The sequence below is a fragment of the Rattus norvegicus genome, chromosome 4 (genome assembly GCF_021556685.1).
Source record: "Rattus norvegicus strain SHRSP/BbbUtx chromosome 4, alternate assembly SHRSP_T2T, whole genome shotgun sequence".
In the NCBI taxonomy this organism is placed as follows: domain Eukaryota; kingdom Metazoa; phylum Chordata; class Mammalia; order Rodentia; family Muridae; genus Rattus; species Rattus norvegicus.
In genome coordinates this window covers 31,536,628-31,555,811 of record NC_141537.1, presented here as the reverse complement: position 1 = coordinate 31,555,811, position 19,184 = coordinate 31,536,628, and the positions used below count along the sequence as shown (strand labels likewise).

Here is a 19,184-nt window from a genome sequence, read left to right as displayed (position 1 = left end):
ATCTCCTCTCCTCCCGACTTAACCATGGACTGCCTCAGGTGGCCTCTACCAAACCTCCTGTACCCATAACACCTGCCCTTGTTCACTCTGCTGCCACCAGGTTAGCGGGACAAGTCCTGCTTTACATGTGACATTTTAAACTGCACACTTCAAACACTCTTTGGGAACAAGGTATTATGCTGATGGAGGGGTTGGGGCTTTATAAAGGGCCAGTCCGTCCTGTGAAATCCAAACTGTTCAGATTACAGGCAGTTTTGAAGAATCTGTAACAACGTCCTTGCAAAGGTGTATTATAAGGAGAAAACTAAGTGGTACTGTCTACGTTGTGTGTCTTATCTTTAATTTTTGAATGAATAAACACTTGTTCCCTCTTTTAAGAAGGTCTGAAGCATCCACACTTTAGTCTTCCTTCTTCTTGAGCTTCATGTGGTCTGTGAATTATATCTTGGTTATTTCAAGGTTTTGGGCTGGGGGTTGGGGATTTAGCTCAGTGGTAGAGCGCTTGCCTAGGAAGCGCAAGGCCCTGGGTTCGGTCCCCAGCTCCAAAAAAAAAAAAAAAAAAAAAAAGAAGAATCAAGGTTTTGGGCTAATACCCACTTAATCAGTGAGTGCATACCATGTGTGTTTTTCTGTGATTGGGTTAGCTCACTCAGGATATTTTCTAGTTCCATCCATTTGCCTATGAATTTCATGAAGTCATTGTTTTTGATAGCTGAGTAATATTCCATTGTGTAGATGTACCACATTTTCTGTATCCTTTTCTCTGTTGAGGGACATCTGGGTTCTTTCCAGCTTCTGGCTATTATAAATAAGGCTGCGATGAACATAGTGGAGCACGTGTCTTTCTTATATGTTGGAGCATCTTTTGGGTATATGCCCAGGAGTTGTATAGCTGGGTCCTCAGTTAGTACTAAGTCCAATTTTCTGAGGAACCTCCAGACTGATTTTCAGAGTGGTTGTACCAGTGTGCTATCCCACCAACAATGGAGGAGTGTTCCTCTTTCTCCGCATCCTCACCAGCAGATTCAGTCACCTGAGTTTTTGATCTTAGCCATTCTGACTGGTGTGAGGTGGAATCTCAGGGTTGTTTTGATTTGCATATCTCTGATGACTGAGGATGTCAAACATTTCTCTAGGTGCTTCTTCGACGGTCGATGTCTCTCAGTTGAGAATTCTTTGTTTAGCTCTGCAGCCCATTTTTTAACAGGGTTATTTGGTTCTCTGGAGTCTAATTTCTGGAGTTCTTTGTATATATTGGATATTAGCCCTCTATCAGATGTAGTATTGGTAAAGATCTTTTCCCAATCTGTTGGTTGCCATTTTGTCCTATTGACCGTGGTAAATTCATACATAGAGCCACCACCCCCAGGAGCATTAGCATGGACTGACTGAGAGAGGTTATGTGGATCCATTCTCTTAATCCATGCTAGGTGTGATTTTAGCAAGTCACATTAGCCCTTAAACCAGTGGCTTTAAACCTTCCTAATGCCGAGACCCCTTTGTGGACATAGTCTTCTTGTGTACTTGTGTAAACGTTGTCTCTGTGTTATTCAAATGTTGATTTCTGTGCCAGCAAAGAGCTAAATACTGTCCACACTTTGCTATTGTTGTTGGGGTTTTTTTAAATTTTTTTTATTAAGCATCACCTGTCTCACAGTTTCGTGAACATTTTTCCCCATTGCCTTCTGATTGGCTTAATAAAGGCTTATGGGCCTACACATGAGGCGAGAGAGAAAGGCAGGGTATCCAGGTAGAGAAAGGAACTCTGGGAAGGAATCAGATGCTGGAGATTCACCAACTAGACACAAAGGAAGGAACAGATATCAGGACTGAAGGAGAGGTAACAGGACACATGGCAGAACATAGATTAGAATAAGCTAATTAATTAAGCTATATGAGCAAGTTGGGAACAAGCCTAGCTAACTATAAGACCTAAGCACTCATAAATAAATGTGTCTGTGTTGTTTTTGAAGGCAGTCTGATGATATAGTTTCTTACATTGTGATGACCCCCAACCATAAAATTATTTTCCTTTTTACTTGATAACTAATTTTGCTACTGTTATAAGTTGTAATGTGTTTTCTATGGTCTTTCCACCCCCAAAGGGGTTACAACCCAGAGTGAGAACCACTGCTTTAAACAAAGAGCTTGACCTCTACTATAGGTGCCAAAATGACACCAAATAAAACTAAGTAATATATTTATGACATGCCTCAGGAAAGAAGACTACATAGCCACTAAAAAAAGCATTGTATAAAAGTAGTAAGTAACTCACAACATCTTCCTAATAGTTTTGTACAGTGCATGTCTGCGTGTGTGTGTGTGTGTGTGTGTGTGTGTGTGTGTGTGTGTGTGTGAAGTCTAGGGACAAATTTTTTGAGTCACATTTGTCCCTCCACTGTTAAATTGCAATCTAACACAAAATAACATATACATGTTAACTGTCGTTTAAATACACTTTTTATTTCTATTAATATAATGTATGTCCTGTCAAAAAGAAAACAAAGATCCGCAAAGATTTTTCGACAGTGACATTTTCTCTGTCCTAAATAGTTATATTAGAAGTAGGTTTTCCTCCTCTGTTGCACACATTTCTTGTGTTAAAACACAAGGGCAATGAGTACTTTTTTATTCTATAGTTCTGGCTTTTTATAAGCTCATGTGGGCTTTATTAATTAACAAGTTAGTCCGAGCTTTAGCTCTAATACCGTGAATTGTCTGCTTACGTTGTTTGAACAGTGCAACATGAACCAAGCAGATTCTCTCCCTGTGCTACTTTAAGAGAATGATGCATAGTGGACAGGAAGTTAGGATGATGAGCCAGCATGACATTACTTGAAGTTAGTCATGCTTTTTATAAATCCAGTGCTTACAAGCTGTGTGCATGTGTTCCCAATAAAGATGGATTTGCCTCTGCAAAAGATGGCTCACTCTGGCATCCTGTGGTTCATTTTCACACTGCTGTTGACTGATATTAGTCCCCAAGTATTGCATGGCTACCCCTCACTGGAGTAAGCCCTCTCTCCAAGACACCCACATTTGGAAGCTTAGTCGGTAGCTTCTGCCAGCTCCGAATGCCCGTTAGGGGACACCAGAAGCCATATCTACAGTCCCCTCTTCGCACCTCGTGGACACTGACCTTACAGTGTTGGCCGCATGTTCCTTTAGTTGTTTTCGAATCTGGCTCTCCCAGGAAACCGGAGGCAAAGAGCCGTTCCCCCCTAATAATTCCCATCTGCTAAATGCTTACTGTATGCCTGAGACTATCCTCAAATGTTTCATTATGTTGGTTGATTTGAAGCTCTTACTAAGAAAAGTAAATGCTGTTTTCTCCATGTGACAGGTGGGAAAGCCAAACATTTGATTTTAAGAAGAGAGAATTCGAAACTGTAGAAAATGACACACACACACACCTGCAAACCAGTGTTGTTGTCAGTAAACTGATTTAGTGATGGTCTTAGTTATTTTACTGCTGCCCTAATGAAATATTGAACAGTAGCAACTCAGCTGGAGAGAGATTAATTTGGGCTCACGGTTTAGAAGAGCCTGTCATTGCGAGGAAGTCACAGTGGTGGTGGCAGGTGACAGCTATAGCAGCAAAAATAGGAGACAGCCAAGAAACAGAGAAGCCAAGCCAGGAGTGAGCCAGCTATGCTCTCAAGACATTTCTCCTGGCCTAAGCCAGCTAATGAGCACTCCTTTCCTGGCCCTCACAAGCTCATGGCCACTCCATAATTAACACAAACTTTATTCAGTCTCGTTTCAAGAATCCCCAGTGGTAGTAAGTCAAACACTGTTCAAAATTCCAAAGTCCCCGGAGATTCAGGGTGGACTCTTCCTAGCTGTGAGCCCTTGTAAAGTCAGAAAACAAAGTTACATTCTTACAACGTACAGCAATTGGAATAGACACTTCCATTGGTTGCAAAAGGGAAGAACAGGAAGACAGCAAGGAAGGCATTGCCTAAACTCATTCCTAGCATCTCCAATAATGTGTAGTCTCCATTGAACTAGAGATAGACTTCTCCACAGCTGTAACATCAGCCTCTTATATCTTCTTTCCAGCTACTCCATTCCCGCTGCACATTGTTTCTTTTTGCTTGTTTTCCTGGAACCTTGGGGTGAACATCCGTTACTTTGTAGCTACTGCATTCGGCTTGCCTGGGAACAGCAGCGTGTGGGTGATGAGTTCTGATGGCAGCTTGAGATGGAGCGTAGCCCTCTGCGAGTGGAGCTGCAGTGGCGTCCAAGCACCTGCCCAGCAAACCAGGGGAAATGTTTCCCTGTGCAGCCCTTTGAAATAGGGGATCTATGTGATGCTATTCTTTGTTCGGGCTTATTGCTTTTAAATCTGGGATTCTCTTTCAGATGCCAGGTTTTGAAATGAGCTTATAGTTTTATACTCTGACCTCTTCCATGAGTGGGATCTTGCTTACCGTCTTCATGGGAAGTGTGGCTTCTCTTTCTTGGCACTGATTGATCTCTTTTTACAGTTATGACTGCTTTCACTTCACATCCTCAGCCCTGTCCACGGCTCTAAGGCACTCTGTGCTCTCAAGCTACAGTTTTGGGGGGGTTTTTGTTTTTTTTTTTTTTTTTTTTTTTGGTTTTTTTTTGCACTATGTTGTTCCATTTTTGGTTTTGAAATCTTACTATAAACCTGTCTAAATACAGTGAGCAGTGACCACAGGACAACCTGGACTCTCTTAAAGTATCTTCTTTTAATACCAACTTTATTCAGTCTAGTTTCAAGAATCCCCAGTAGTAATAAGCGAAACACTGTTCAAAAATCCGAAGTCTCCTGAGATTCAGGGAGGACTCTTAGCCTTGAGCCCCTGTAAAGGCAGGAAACAAGTTACATTCTTACAACGTATAGTACTGGAGTACACACTCCCATTGATTGCAAAAGGGAAGAACGGGAGGTTTGACTGAAACTCACTCCTGGCATCTTAAAGTGTCTTCTGCCTAACAGTCCTGTTAGGTTTAAGTGTAGCCTCCATCAGACATTCAGGATACAGCGGAACTCAGTCATATTTACTTAACTCAGTCATATTTACTTATCTCGTCAATTATCTGCAGTCCAATCCCTGGTTGAATTCTTGTTGCATCTGGAGGCTTGTGATCGCAGTCTATTGTCCACATTTGGCCTTGCACACTCCCACTGGAGTGTTCCTTGTAAGTTCTGTTTATAGCATCCTAGACCTCCTCTGGCCTGCAGCTTATACATGCTTCTCCCCCCCCCCCAGACCACTTGTAACCATCGTGAGTCAGGTGGCCAGGTTTACCACGGCAACAATGTCTCTTCCCATACCAGTTTTGTATTATTAACTGTTAATGTTGCTGTGATGGGGTATCTGACTGGAAGCTCCTTGAAGGAGAAGAGCTTTATTTTGGCTCATAGCTCAGGTGCTTACCATCTATGGTGGGTAGAGATGGCAGGAGGAGCAGCCATAGTGAAAACACGGAGTCAGGGACTTCCAATAGCTTGCTTCGCTTTCTGTGTGATGTCCTTCGTTTAGCTAATAAAGGACTGTATTATGAGATTTCAATTGTTTTGTGTTCTTGTTTTGTTTTATATTCTTCACTAAATCAAAACCCTGGTGTTGTGACCTTGAACCAATATGTAGAAAAATGGCTTTTAGGTATAAGCACTAAAAAAAAATAACCATTTTGAAATTATTTTATTTGCTGTATACTGACAGCTGAAATTACTTAATAAATAAAAGTATGTGAAGTAAAAATTCAATCCCCTAAGTCTGCTCAGACCTCCCCGTTCCCCCTCCCCAGCGTTGGTATGAGGACCATTTCCTATACCGGGGAAACCATTTTTAAGCTGTCCCTTCTTAATACAATACACTTTGGGAGTTAAGTGCTTCACAGTGTCCTACGGGGACATTGGCCTCACTTCAGGTGACCGCTGGGGATTCTGTGGCTAGTGCCCACTGCTGTGAGCTTCTGTTGATGGTTGTTATGTTTGTTGTCTCCTTTAGGATATGATGTTTCAGCTTCTCCGAGGTCTGGACTTCCTCCATTCTCACAGAGTAGTGCATCGTGACCTGAAGCCACAGAACATTCTGGTGACCAGCAGTGGACAAATAAAACTGGCTGACTTCGGCCTTGCCCGCATCTACAGTTTTCAGATGGCCCTTACCTCGGTGGTAAGCAAGATTGCTGTCCGTTCGTTAAACTTAGATATCCTGTCTTCATTGACAAACTGCCCCGCTCTATGTTCCTCGTGCTGCTTCTGCCCACACTTAGTCTGTGAGCTCTTTTACTAGCTGTGGCTAAGAGGAAAGCAAGGCTTTGCTTGACTCTGACTTCAGATGCATTTGACTGGGTCCGTTATGGATGGGAACTAATTGCAGAAATAGCCCGCTGGCCTCTTAGCCACTAGGAAGGAGTCAGGTCCATGCTTCCAAATGCGTTTTGCTATAACCTTGTTTTTTAAGTGGCATACATAATGTAGAAGGCACAGCTCAGGTCAGGGTAGGGCAGGCAGGAGGGGTGCCACCTGTGTTCAGCAGTGTAACCTGAGAAACAGCCTCACCACCTGCCCAGGCGGGATAACGCACTCCTCTGAAGCTGTGACGCTTCAGGGACTAGAGAAATTAACTTGACAGTGAACCTGAATGACCTGAATGAGTAACCCTTCCCAGCCCGATGGAGGCTTCACATGGGCCAGAGTAGAGAGGACCTGAGGACCTGTTTTGGCAGAGAATTTAAGCCTTCCCGTTCTTGGTCTCATTCAGATGCAGGGCTATAATGGTCCTCGTCCATAATTAACTCCAGTTTCTCTTTGTAGCCCATCTCATTGAAGTCTACAGAATCTAAGAGGAGCACACTGGTAGTCAGTATTAACAATTATTTTCTTATAACCTGCTGGGTATGTAGTAAATTTGTGAGTAGCTAGAAGTAAAGCAGTCCTCCTTCGCTGTGTTAGTAGCAGACAGGAGGTGCACACAGAGAATAAAGCTGTAGGAAGGCTGCCCTTAGACAGCCTCCCCAGGTTCCTGCCATGTCAGCGGCAAGGCAAAGTCCGGGAGTGGAGACAGTAGAGAGAAGTCACTTGGTCAGGAAGAACATTCAACTTACACAACTACTTCTGCCTCCTCCTCCTCCTCTTTTCCTCTCTGTGCCAAGCTTAGAAATCCCATAGCCTACAAACCCTCCGTTCTTGGCACTGGGTACTTTACCACGGCACCAGATTGCTCTGGAGCATTCTCTGAAATACCTTGTGCTCTGGAAAGATAAAACTTACTTTGCTCTGCATTTGCCGGTGCCTCAGAGAAGACAAGCCCAAGTGGATATTTAAAGAACGGGCCTCAGCTTTGGGTGGAGTGAAGCAAGCCCTTGGCTTTTACCACACCAGAAAGGACTTGAGTCTGTGTGCTTCCCCAATGGGAAGGGTGAGGTAGGCTTTGTGTTTCCCTAGGAAGTTACTGTGCATGTTTTGGGGGGCCCTGGGGAGAAGCTTGAATAGGCTTTGTGATTAAGAGGATCATGAGAGAGCACATGAAGGAACTACTCCTCAGGCACCTTAATTGGGGGGGGGGATGGTGAGTCATCTTCATTCCCCCCAAATTGGCTATATAACTATAAATAAAAACAGGAAACCCAGTTAGGTTTTGCTTAACTTTTTTTCCCTTGTTAAATTTGAAGAATGGAAACCCAGCTTGTAAGTGACATGTTGACACCCCATTCTTGCTGAAACTTGGCAGAAAAATACAGACCAGTGCTTTCATATCCCAAGCAGAGGCCAATGGGAAACATATATCTCTTGCTACTTGATGTCTAGTTTGTATCGTCTATTTTATATTTACCATAGCGACATAAAAAAGGGGAAAGGCTTCATTCCAAAGAATGATGTTTGGAATTTAATGGTAACATTAAGGGGCTTGTTTTTTTCAGGGTACTGAATTTTAAAACATTTCCCACTGTTAGTATTTTTTTCTGCTTTGGGAAAAAAAACCCACCTGATAAAATAATGCTTCGGTTTTTACATACATGTATAAAAACAGAATCACTGTTTTTCAGACTGAATTGATAAGTTATTTTTAGCGTTCCGTTAGTAGGCTACACACCGCTGCCTAGAAATACCCATTTTACGGTAGGTTATGTCACAAAAGGTAAGGGAAAACCACTTAATTTGCAGACTGGCAAGAGATTTGCAAGTTAACTGACCTGAGACCACCATCTTAACTGCTGTGAAAAAATGTATATATTGCTCATTCCCAAGGCTTGACTCACACAACCTTTCCTGCAAACCCCTTCAGAAACCTACTTTTTTTTTCCTTACTAGCATAATCTCTTTTTAAAAAACAAAAAGACGAGAGAGAGCTCGTGTGCGCATGCATGCGGGTGGGCGGGCAGGCGGGCATGAATGTATGTCAGCTTGTCAGGGTACATGAACGTGTTTGTATGAGGAGTACAGAAGAGACAGCCGGTTCCCTCAGAGGTAGAGTTATTTGTGGGATGCCTGGCTTGTTACGTGGGGACTGGAGGTCCAAACCCCAGACCTCATGGTTGCACAGCGATTGCTATTAACCTCTGAGCCTCTGTTCCAGCCCCTGGAGAAATTGCTTTCCTAATATTTTCTATCTTGTTGGTAGTTATTTGGGGCTTTTTTTTTTCTTTTTTCTTTTTTTCGGAGCTGGGGACCGAACCCAGGGCCTTGCACTTGCTAGGCAAGCGCTCTAACCACTGAGCCAAATCCCCAGCCCCTGGGGCTTTTATTTATAAAACAGCAGTGAGCATTTGACTTGAGATAGTCTTGTTCCACCTGGATATTCTCCTGGGCATTTAAGAAATACGTTTTAATGAATAAGTTAAGAAATGCCAACATGCAGACACATGCATTTGAGTCATTAGAAAAATCAGGAAAGAATTGCTTATATACTTAATGATTTCAGTATTCCACGTAGCTACTCCTGGGTATTAAACCGAAGGACTGGGTCAAACTTTCAAATAGCCAAGCTCATTCTGTATCATGGTATTGACTGAGTCCTTGGCCATGATTTGGTCTTATATGAGGACTGATAGATGGTTTGAACCCCACCCAGGTCTTGCATTTATAGTAATACTCTTTGCTGAGCCAGTCACCTGGCTGACTCACACTTTTTGTCCTGAACAGAGAGCTGAGGGACGCACACGGGAATACTGTACCTCTGCTTACTAAAGGACATTATTTCTAACTCGTATTTTGATATTAGCAAGCTTTAGAAGACCGTCTTCCAAGTAAAGGAATAGAATTACTAAACAGCTTTTACTAATTTCTTCACCGTTTCATTCAATTTCGTTTGTTTGCTTTGTTTTGTTTTAACAGTAGCTTGTACTCTTAGATCTTTGTAAAAGCTTTACGGCATTTTTTCCCATTGTGACTTTCCTCTGAAGCTCTTTCTCTGAGTCCATCCACGTCTTCCGCGTTGAAAGTCGTACAGTCTTGCAAACATTTTTCCGTGTAATAATCACCAAAGACAGTAGTAAACCTAATAAGGCTGTTGTTAGAGACATAAGAAGTACAAAAGAAAAAATTAAAGGAATTTTCAGTGGCACTGATAAAATTCTGAAGGTTTAGTACTGCCAGTCTGACACTATTCAAACTGCTTACACTGCCTCAGGCCAGTGCAATAGGAGTGTGTGTGTGTGTGTGTGTGTGTGTGTGTGTGTGTGTGTGTGTGTGTGTGTACGTACGTACATGTGCACACATGTGTACGCATGTGTGCATTTGCATGTGTCCCTGTCTCTGTGTTATTAGCACTTGGTAAACACTGGAGAAACTATTCGATTTCAGAGACTTTTATATGCCTAGGAAAGGAAAGGAAATGGAGTTCTGGCTTTCAGTCAACAATTGCCAGTCACCTCCTCTGTGCCAGGTTCTGTCCATGAACCTCAGAGGTGATGCTGAACTAAAGTGGACAAGGTCTTTGCTCTCAGAGCTTACAGGCAAAATTGGGAAATAGATCTGAACGTATCAGTCACACGAAGGAATTGTATCTTTAGAAACAGGAAAATGCAATCGAGGAAGAATTTCCCGTTCTGCGGAGCCCGCGTGACACATGGATCTATCAAGGCTGAAGCCAGAGAACCCACACCTGTCACCTCTGTGCCAGGATGTGGGGATGTTTGCAAGGGTCACAGCGCGGTCCGTCCATCCATCCTTTGCAGTCAGGGCCACTGGATGTGTGTGCATCAAGTAATCCACACTTGTTTTCTGTATGTGTGCCTGGAATAGACTCCTTCCAGGACACCCAGTTGGCACGCTCCAGTGACAGAGTGAAGTAGGACCAGGAGTTGAAGAACAATGTCATCTTTTACCCGAGAAAATAAATTCTTTATGTTTGTTTCCTCTCCGCGCATGTTGTGTTTACTATGGAGACCTGGCACGGTTTGAGCCCCAGGCTCGGCAGCTGAGTGGCTCCCACAGAACCCTCCAGAGGCTGCCAGTGCATACTGAATGAATCAAACCCGGAGCGTTACATGGATGTCATGGAAAAACCCCACAGTCCTGTCGCCTCAGCACCTCAGCGAAAGTTCAGGACACACCTCTGAAGCTGCAAAGGCTCCTGGAACACCCTCCGGTCTCAACATCTTGCCATGACACAAGCAGGATTGTTTTGTTAATACATGCAGTTGCCAGTACATATTTCATAGCTAACAATGGGGTGTTTGTGTGAGTTTCGTTTTCACTTTGACCAGTGAGGGAAGTGGAACACAATGGGGGCAGTGCAGAGCTGGGAACAGGACACATTTTCTTTAGGATTCCCAGGGCTGCGTACGTGGAAAATGCCAGGGCCAAAACAAACACGAGAACTTGTCCAGGTCCTCGGTGGCTCATTCTCGGCTGTAATAAAACATGGCTGAGTCGCCGTCTGATAGGCTGACTCTGCTCACAGCCATCGATGATTACTGTATGAGTTTCTCCCATGTACAAAAGAGAGTGGGTTCTGCAGTGTACGGGAAAACTGCTGTAGGCGGGTGTGGATATGTGGGCATAGTATGCCAAGCCCTGCTGGCAACGCGAATACATAACCGTTCTCCTTGTCCATAAAAGATAGGCATTCATTCGCCCACCTAAGGCCAGCTCCTTCGTAAGTGGTCACTGTTATGTATTAGTTCTAGACAAAAAAAAATAGGTGAGCTGTGATGTTCCTGCCTTTAACATCTCTATGGGAATACACTTGAGTGCTGTGTCAGGAAATGATCCGCAACTTTATGTAATAAGACAGCTTCCTCTTTGTAAGCATGCCTGACCCAAAGGTATTATTTCCATGCCCAGACTGTGAGGCATGCATGGTCCTTGGAAGTGCATGAAAAACAATGTTTCTATAAGTAGGACTTTTGTGTCCTTTTTAATTCTTCGCCTGTGTGAACTTCTTGTCTGCAGCTGTCACAACCTCATTTTCTCTGAGCTTTGATAATCTCGTAATGTCAGTCAAGATATGCGAATGAAATTTTGTAACATTTGGCTTACCCGTTCTTAGACATTCAGCTCATGTTTTACAGGGGGTGAGTAAGACAGTGAGGCCTGATTCTCCAGTACCTAAATAATGAATCCCAGCTCGGGACTTGCTTATACATTTGTTTACAGTGTCACCGCAACCTCCTGGTCTCTCCTCGTCACCAGGCATACACATCAGTTTATCCGACTAATTATCTAATACCACCAAATGTTTCACTGTCCTTTGCTTCCCAACTCCCTGTTTTCACAGGAAATCGGTGGGTACATTTCCAGCTCTTCCCACTGCACAGCCTGCGTAATGGCATCATCAGTTGTGAACACACAGGCACAGATACCATTTAATCATCTCACGCTGCTTTGCCCCTTCTGATAATAACTTGACCCTCTCGAACCCCAGCAGATGAGCGTTTCTATTGCGAATGTCTGTCTGGGTGTCCGTTAACCTTCGGGCCTTATCCTTCCTGACTCATGATCACAAACCCCTCCTCACCACCCTAACTGGTACAGTTACGTTTCCTGTATGCTGTGTCTTTATTTAAAGATTAAGGTTTCTCAAGGCCTCTGTTGTAACCATGATATCTCAAGGAAAGGTTGATGATAACCTCCTTTATCATAGGTCCTTTGACTTGGTCCAAGGAGGGCACTTGAGAAGGCCGGGGTAATATTTCTGTCTAACTCTACAGGTCTCTCCAGAAATTAAGGTCTGTTTTCTAACCGTTGGTTCTGTAATCCTGGATTTCCCTTGTATTTACCCCAGGTTTCGGCTCTCTGTTCTTTAGGGGTTGACATGGAAACTGAGTGTTACTGCTGGGCCTGGTGTCTGTGAGGGCACTGATGGTTTTTAAATCCCTCGTAAGTATGAAGGTTAGACCTGACAGTTGGCTGTGGAGAAAGAGCCTACCTTCTCGTCTCGGGGAAATGAAAGAAAGGGAAAGTGTAGGCGAATTTACTTTAGTGCTGCTCATATGTTTATTCTGAAAGCTTGGCAGGGTCTAAAAACAGGGCTGTAAATTTAACAGCTCAACCATTAAAAAAAAAAGTCCCAAAATAAGGAATAAGAAGCTCTTCGACTTGTAGGTTTGGATAGTGGCATGAAATTCCAAATTCATCCTCTTCTGCCACGTGATTTTTTTTTCATTTTAAAAACTCCTTTCTTTCTTTTTTTTTCCCACTTCTGTTTTGATTAATTGCATCGTAAAGGTTACCCTACCCGTGCCCTGCAATGTGAGGACGTGTTTTGCCAGTGCTTGGTGGATATACTTCAGTTGCTCCAGTTCCTGGTGGCATTAAATACTGCCTGCACCTTGTGAAGGCTGGGTGATTTCAGTGAGGTAGGGACTGCACATGGTATCTGTTCTTGTGGGAAAGTATGCTTCAGCGGGTTACTGGCACCGGGTCTGGAATGTGGCATTTAAAAGTACCTTTTAGCAGTGGGAAAGAATCCTGTCAAGAATAAACAGTCTGACCTTGTTAAATGGGCCAAAGTCTGTCTGTAATCTAGTTCCAGAAAACTAGCTTTTACTAGTTTAGAAAGAGCAGATTGGGGGGCAAGGGGAGGGAAAGACACAACTGGAACCTTGGTAAAGGAAGGAAAAGGTTACTATCAAGGATGTAAAATGGATTCCTATGCTGATGACCCTCACTGGACCTCCTGAAAAAATGTCTTTACCTGGCTGTAAACTCTGCAGCTACTGAAGAGTGGGTGGAAGACGGAGCTCGGCTGGGCAGAAAGGCAGGTTTTCTTTTTCCTGGAAAGACAGGACTGGCTTACAGAAGGGAACCGTGGGAGCTGGCACGCAGTGTTCACCATTGTGGGAAAACAGCAGGCTCAAGTTGCCAGTGACACCAAAGTGCCCACAAGTCTGTCCCCCCTGAGTTCTCCCCAAACACATCCACATGCCCTGTGATCTGCCCATCCCAACACTGTTGACATTTGTGTCCCCAAGCCGTTAGACACGCATCCCACCTCCCGAGGATTGCCTCCCCTCCTCATCCTAATGAACCGGTCTTCAAGACTGTTCCTCACCTGCCTCAGGTCTGCCCTACTCCGTGTGGCCTCTCCTACACGTGCTTCTGATTCTCCTGTAGTGTGGCAGCTCTCCAGGTATGATTCGCATCAAACTGGTCTTTGTCACCCATTTCGTTAGCATTGTGAAATACATTTCAGCACTCGGCGTACCACACAAGCCCATGGTAGTTGCTCAGTGAACGTTTGTAGAACGCCTGTGATGAAATAAAGAGGTTTGTGTGTAGAGCACATGGAGGGGGCCGAGGTTTGGAAAGACCTCCCAGTTTGCCCTCGCTTCCCTGAAAGGCTCCCCTACGCCTCTTAACCTCCAAGCATCAGGATAGCAGCTTGTTTCCTTAGCTCTTGTTGCTGAAGCCTAGTATTTAGATTTAAGCTGTGTCACAGAAAGTTAAAATCTTCTCGATCGCGCAGACACGTGTCTGGCTGCATTGTCCCCGACCATGCTCAGATCTCGGTGAACTACTTCTCATCATAATCACTTCTGCCACTAGACGAAAAATTAATCAGTCTTGTTTTAAGTTAGGAGATATTTTAATGGAGGTAGAGGCCAGATCTTACCTTGTGTTCTAATGTAAATATAAATCTTAAAAATCTTGAGGGCACTCGTGAGTGTGCACACACACTCACACCCGCGCTGGAGATAGAACTCAAATTTCACATGCTTGACAAATATCATACCTAGCACACACCCCAAAAACATGTAAGGTTAAGTTAAGCATTTTACCAGTGGGCTTCTGGCATTTTTTTCCCAAAATATCTCAAATTTAGGGGCTGGACAGATGGTTCGGCAGTTTTAAGAGCACTAGCTACTCTTCTGGAGGATCAAGAGTTCGATTCCCAGCACCCACATCTGTCTGTAACTTGGGTTCCAGGGAACCTAATTCAGATTTCTACGGGCAATGGCCTACATACAGATAAAACACCCATACACATTAAAAAAAAAATTAATGGAAAGACCCATTCAAAATATAAATTAATGACTGAAACACATTTTTCTTAAGTCTCTATGATTATAAATTGTATGGCATTTACACAATTCAGGACAGTGTGTGTGTCCAGGGCTCCAACAGGCCCTCAGGCTTGGTAGCACGTGCCTTAGATCACTGAGCCAACCCCTACCTTAAAACTCTCACTATCCTTGAATCAGTATTCTTAACCTGCGCTCTTTTTTAATTGGTAGGGTTGTTTTGAGAGTTCAGTGCTCCAGATGGGTCACTGTCAGTGTGGTGAGTGGACTGTCATACCTTTCACTGTTTGAACACGGCTCTCTGGGTTTGGGGCTAGAAAGTTCAGTATATACACACAGACCGCTTGTTTCCTCCTTCAGGGTTCCTTACTTACGTTTTTTGCATTAGGCTTACCTGAGGCATTTTTCCTCACCTTGCATCCAGTCTGCTTGATGTATGTCTTACCTTCACGGTGTAAATGTAGTACTGCTACCTAGATGAGCATTTGAGGGCTCCCTCCCTCCCCGACCCACACTCCCTCAGTTGCAGCGAACTTCTGTGAACTTGTTCTCTTACCTCACTATTTTGGTGAAGCCATAAAAACAGTTATTACCAAGATTGAAATTTGGGGGGTGGGGGTGTTGAGATTTCACTGTTCTCCAAAAGGATTGCACTTCACGCCCCTTGTCTCCCTTTACTGAATGCCTTTGAGCTCTCTGCTTCATCCCTTCCAGGTGTCTCTGGACACCTCCTTCGTGCCGCCTTTTTGTGTCTGCCCACTCATAAAGCAACCAGTATGGCAGCAGTTGGTCTCGTATCTGCGGCCGTGGCTGTCAATTGTCTGCAGAGGCATCCACGTCATCTGTCTTGCCCCAGGATCCCCTTTCCCATTTGTGCCCTCAGATCTCTGCCTGCTAATGCTTGGCAACAGAAACACGTTTATCACTAACTCACTACCTCACCAGTTCACTCGATGTCTACCCTGCCTGGCTAATCCCCGTGCACTCTCCCTTCTTGGACCCCCCTCCCGCCCCCATTCTTGGTGATCACCAACCCTGAGGTGCTCAGATTTTGTAAGATGTTGTTTGCATGGGCCTATGTATTGTTACAGGTACAGAATAACAAATACGACGTTTCCCAATCAGTGGGCATTCATTTCTTAATATAGCAGAGAAGTAGGTAATTCTGCAGCTGGCGTAACTGGGTCACTGGTGTCCTCTTGGATATCCTCATCAAATGCTGAAGAAAACAAAGCCTTCTCAGTTGTTCAGTGTATTGGTTATGCCTTCCCTCTTAGCCCCACAAGGGCTGCTGAATTTCGGTCTCCATACTACAGAGCTCTAAGCAGGATGTGAAGCAGTGGGGGGGGGGGGGGGGGGCTAAGTGGATTTCGCTACCTTTGTTCAGTAAAGACAGTCTTCCAGAAACTCACTTCAGATTTTAATTTGGGTTTCATCACCCAGAACCAACATACCTCTGCATAGCCCAGTCATGCTTTAGAAACCCTTATTGCTACCTGAATAAAATCAAATTATCCTAGGCAGGAAATGCAGGTGGCTGCTGAAGATGAAGGCACCCTATGCCAACCAGAGCTGATTTCCTTAAATTCCTCAGTAGCCATAGCCATCAGCAAACGTTTGCTGAGTTTGAAAGTGTTTCACAGAGGGTGCCCTTCACAAGGAAATTGAGCCCGATGCATAGAAACCAAGGCTGGGTTTTAAAAAGTCAGGTAGCAGGAGTCACTTTGATGACGTGGATTACTCTTTAAAAAGTAAGTGATTTTATTAATCCTCATGCAACTTACATTATTGGCTCAATTTATTTACATTAGTATGAATTGCATATATGAAGCATGCACATATATGTCTGTGTCTTCTGTGTATCTTACCCAAGCAAGTAAATCCATGTGCATCCAGAGTGCTGTTTCCCCTTAGAAAGTGCGGGAAGGCTTCAGGAGGGCTAATTTCTGAGCCCTCACATCAATAATGAGAAGATTGATTGGATGGGAAAGCAGGGATAAGAGTGTTCTAAGCACAAAGCAGGTACACAGAACGTGGGTGTACAGGTTGATGGGCAAGGTGCTTGGGGGAGAGCATGATCAAAACTGCTTGTTTCTGTTGCTGTATCCAAACTCCGGTGCACTGTGATGGTTGGGTTGCTAGGGAGATTTTGTGTGTATGAAGAAACTGCTGGGGACCTAGAGGCCTCTGGTGAAATGGGAACGGGGAAGCGGGTCTGATGTGCGTTGTTTGTGGAATTCTCAGAGTAATTTTTTTTTAATTGCTGGCAAGGAGACTTGCATTAGCATTGGTTTTTATTTGTTTGATGTTCTCTGCTGTTGTTTTTGTTTTGAGACAAGGTCTCATCTATGACTGCAGCCCTGGCTGGCCTGGAACTCAATATGTAGACCAGGTTGCTCTGAAACTCACAGAGATCTGCCTGTCTCTGCCTCCCACATGCTGGCATTAAAGGCATGTGCTGCTATACCCCATGTGAAAGGTGTTTTAAGACACATTTGTGTTAAAAGGGAGGGAAGGAGGGAGGGAGGGAAGGAGAGAGAGAGAGAGAGAGAGAGAGAGAGAGAGAGAGAGAGAGAGAGAGAGAATGGAGATTGAAGTAAAATGAAGAGGGGAAGGGAGGAAATGAAAAATGTCCCTTTAAATCAGGTAAGCATTTTTGGCCCTAACTCGTTAAATCATGCTGTTCTGGAAACCAAAGAGACAAATGCAATCTTTACTGTTTTCACTAGCAGTATGCTTGCTACATAGAGTTCTTTCTCCCGGTAAATCGCCATTTCTGTTGAAAGGAAGTGCTATTTTATGGTCAGGAATCTATATAACGTATCTCACTAATTGCACAGTTCAGAATTGACTATGGAAAAATTAGTTTTGCATTTGTAAATGAAGCCTTAATTAAAAAAAAATATTTAGCATTGGGGTGGGACTTCCAGAGGTCAGAGGGCAATTTAAAGAAGTACAGTTTTCCTTTCTACCATGTGGGTCCTAGAAATCCAAGTCAGGTCTTTGGGCCTGATGGCAGGTGCCCTACCTACTGAGCCATCTCAGGGAAAACAGCTCAGAGCTCTTTGCAAAATATATCCCCCCCCCCGCTCGAAGACTTAAGTAATTGCTGCTTTAATTTATTGGGCCTAAAGTAACACGATTATGCTGAGTTTAATTGGATACATTGCTGTTTCTCTTTCTCTCTCTTTTTTTAATTCCCATAATCCAGGTTTTGGTCAAGTTGACAAATTATATACCTTACATGTGGTCTTTATATGACTAACCCCTAATGAGTGAGTGCAATCTAAACGGCTCCAAAAGACTGTAATTTACTCTTCATTTGACAACAAGCTCCTTGAGGGAAGAGCTGGACGCCCTACGGTTTATGCTCACCAACTAGTAATTCATCGTGAGGTTGTACTTTTCAGGTGTTTGGAGCCATTGTAAAAGCAGCGCGTACTTGGCGTGGGCATGCTTGTGCGGTTGGTTTACCACAGTCCGTTTCTCTGGCTTCAGCTCATCCATTCAGTTTTTTTTTTAAAGACGTATTTATTTTATATATGAGCACACTGTAGCTGTCTTCAGACACACCAGAAGAGGGCATCAGGTCCCATTACACATGATTGTGAGCCATCATGTGGTTGCTGGGAATTGAACTCAGGACCTCTGGAAGAGCAGTCAGCGCTCTTAACCGCTGAGCCATCTCTCCAGCCCCCTTTATTGTCTGGAGTTCAAACGAGTGTTGGAAAGGCAGGTAAAGGAAGGTACTGCTTTATGAGCATTATCTTTGCTTGAAGTTGCTTTTTGTTTTTTACCTGCTTCCCTCCCTGAACCGTAAAGGAACAGGTCGAAACCTCCCTGTTGTCAGGGTTTGGGGACGTGGGAAACGCGTGTCCATCATACGCAAGGGTTTGACTTGTGTGCTGTGGTTCAAGGGTGGGAAGTGGGTACTGTGTACACGGTGCTTATAAAAGTATGTTTACTTTGAAGTTTTTAAGAACCAGAAGAACTGGCCTCGATGTTTGCATCCCCGCCTCCTGTAACATCATGTATTTAGTGACTGCCACCTTCTTAGGCCAGAAGGAAAGTTAGGAAGGACTGAGCAGACACTGGGATCTGAAATGCCACAAACTTGATGTTCCGCCCAGTGCATGTGTGTTCTGTGTCTCATCGGGTATCCGTGAAGAAATAGGTCACGCCGTCCCAAAAGAATAGTTTTTTCTCCCCTTGTTTCTCTCTTCCTTCTTGACAGCATTATTTTTGAAGTCTTAATTGATTCCAACATTCCAGAAATATGTTCCCTTTTCTCTCCAACCATTTTCAGCTATAGACAGAGAGCTAATTCTGTAAAAATCTCACCTTTTCACAGAGACGCAGTACAGTCAGGAACCAGCCACCTAACGGGTCAGCAGGCTGAGTGAACTCAAGTGAATGCCTAGCTTTGCTGTGTCCTAGATTTATCCTCCATTGAGGTGGAGAAAACACCAAAGTGTACCTTGTGGGTTTGTAGTGAGAACTAGACAGTTTCACATGTGAAAAGAAAACGTCCTTCATCAAAGGCTGTTATTGAATTTTGGGGTAATGATATTCCTCTTTGTATCTGTACATGAAGACAGGTAAGGCAATAAATGTTAGCAATTTTCAGCCCATTTTCTTACCGGCATCCTGTTACTTAGATGACCACATACAATATCAGTAAGGGTATCTTAAAGAGACCATTTTTATCATCATCATCATCATCATATCATCAT

The 19,184-nt window shown here is 43.8% G+C and overlaps 1 protein-coding gene across 4 annotated transcripts in view; it reads left to right on the top strand.

The window, feature by feature from the left end:
- The window catches only part of Cdk6 (cyclin-dependent kinase 6), a 192,320-nt gene that overhangs the window by 86,652 nt on the left and 86,484 nt on the right, over positions 1-19,184 (top strand). For 2 of the 4 annotated variants that reach the window (XM_087655549.1, XM_087655550.1), the window contains exons 4-5: positions 5,988-6,155; positions 9,997-10,340. In XM_087655549.1, the coding sequence (XP_087511675.1) occupies positions 5,988-6,155; positions 9,997-10,071 (243 nt within the window). In that variant the 3' untranslated portion in view covers positions 10,072-10,340. 4 annotated transcript variants of the gene reach the window in all.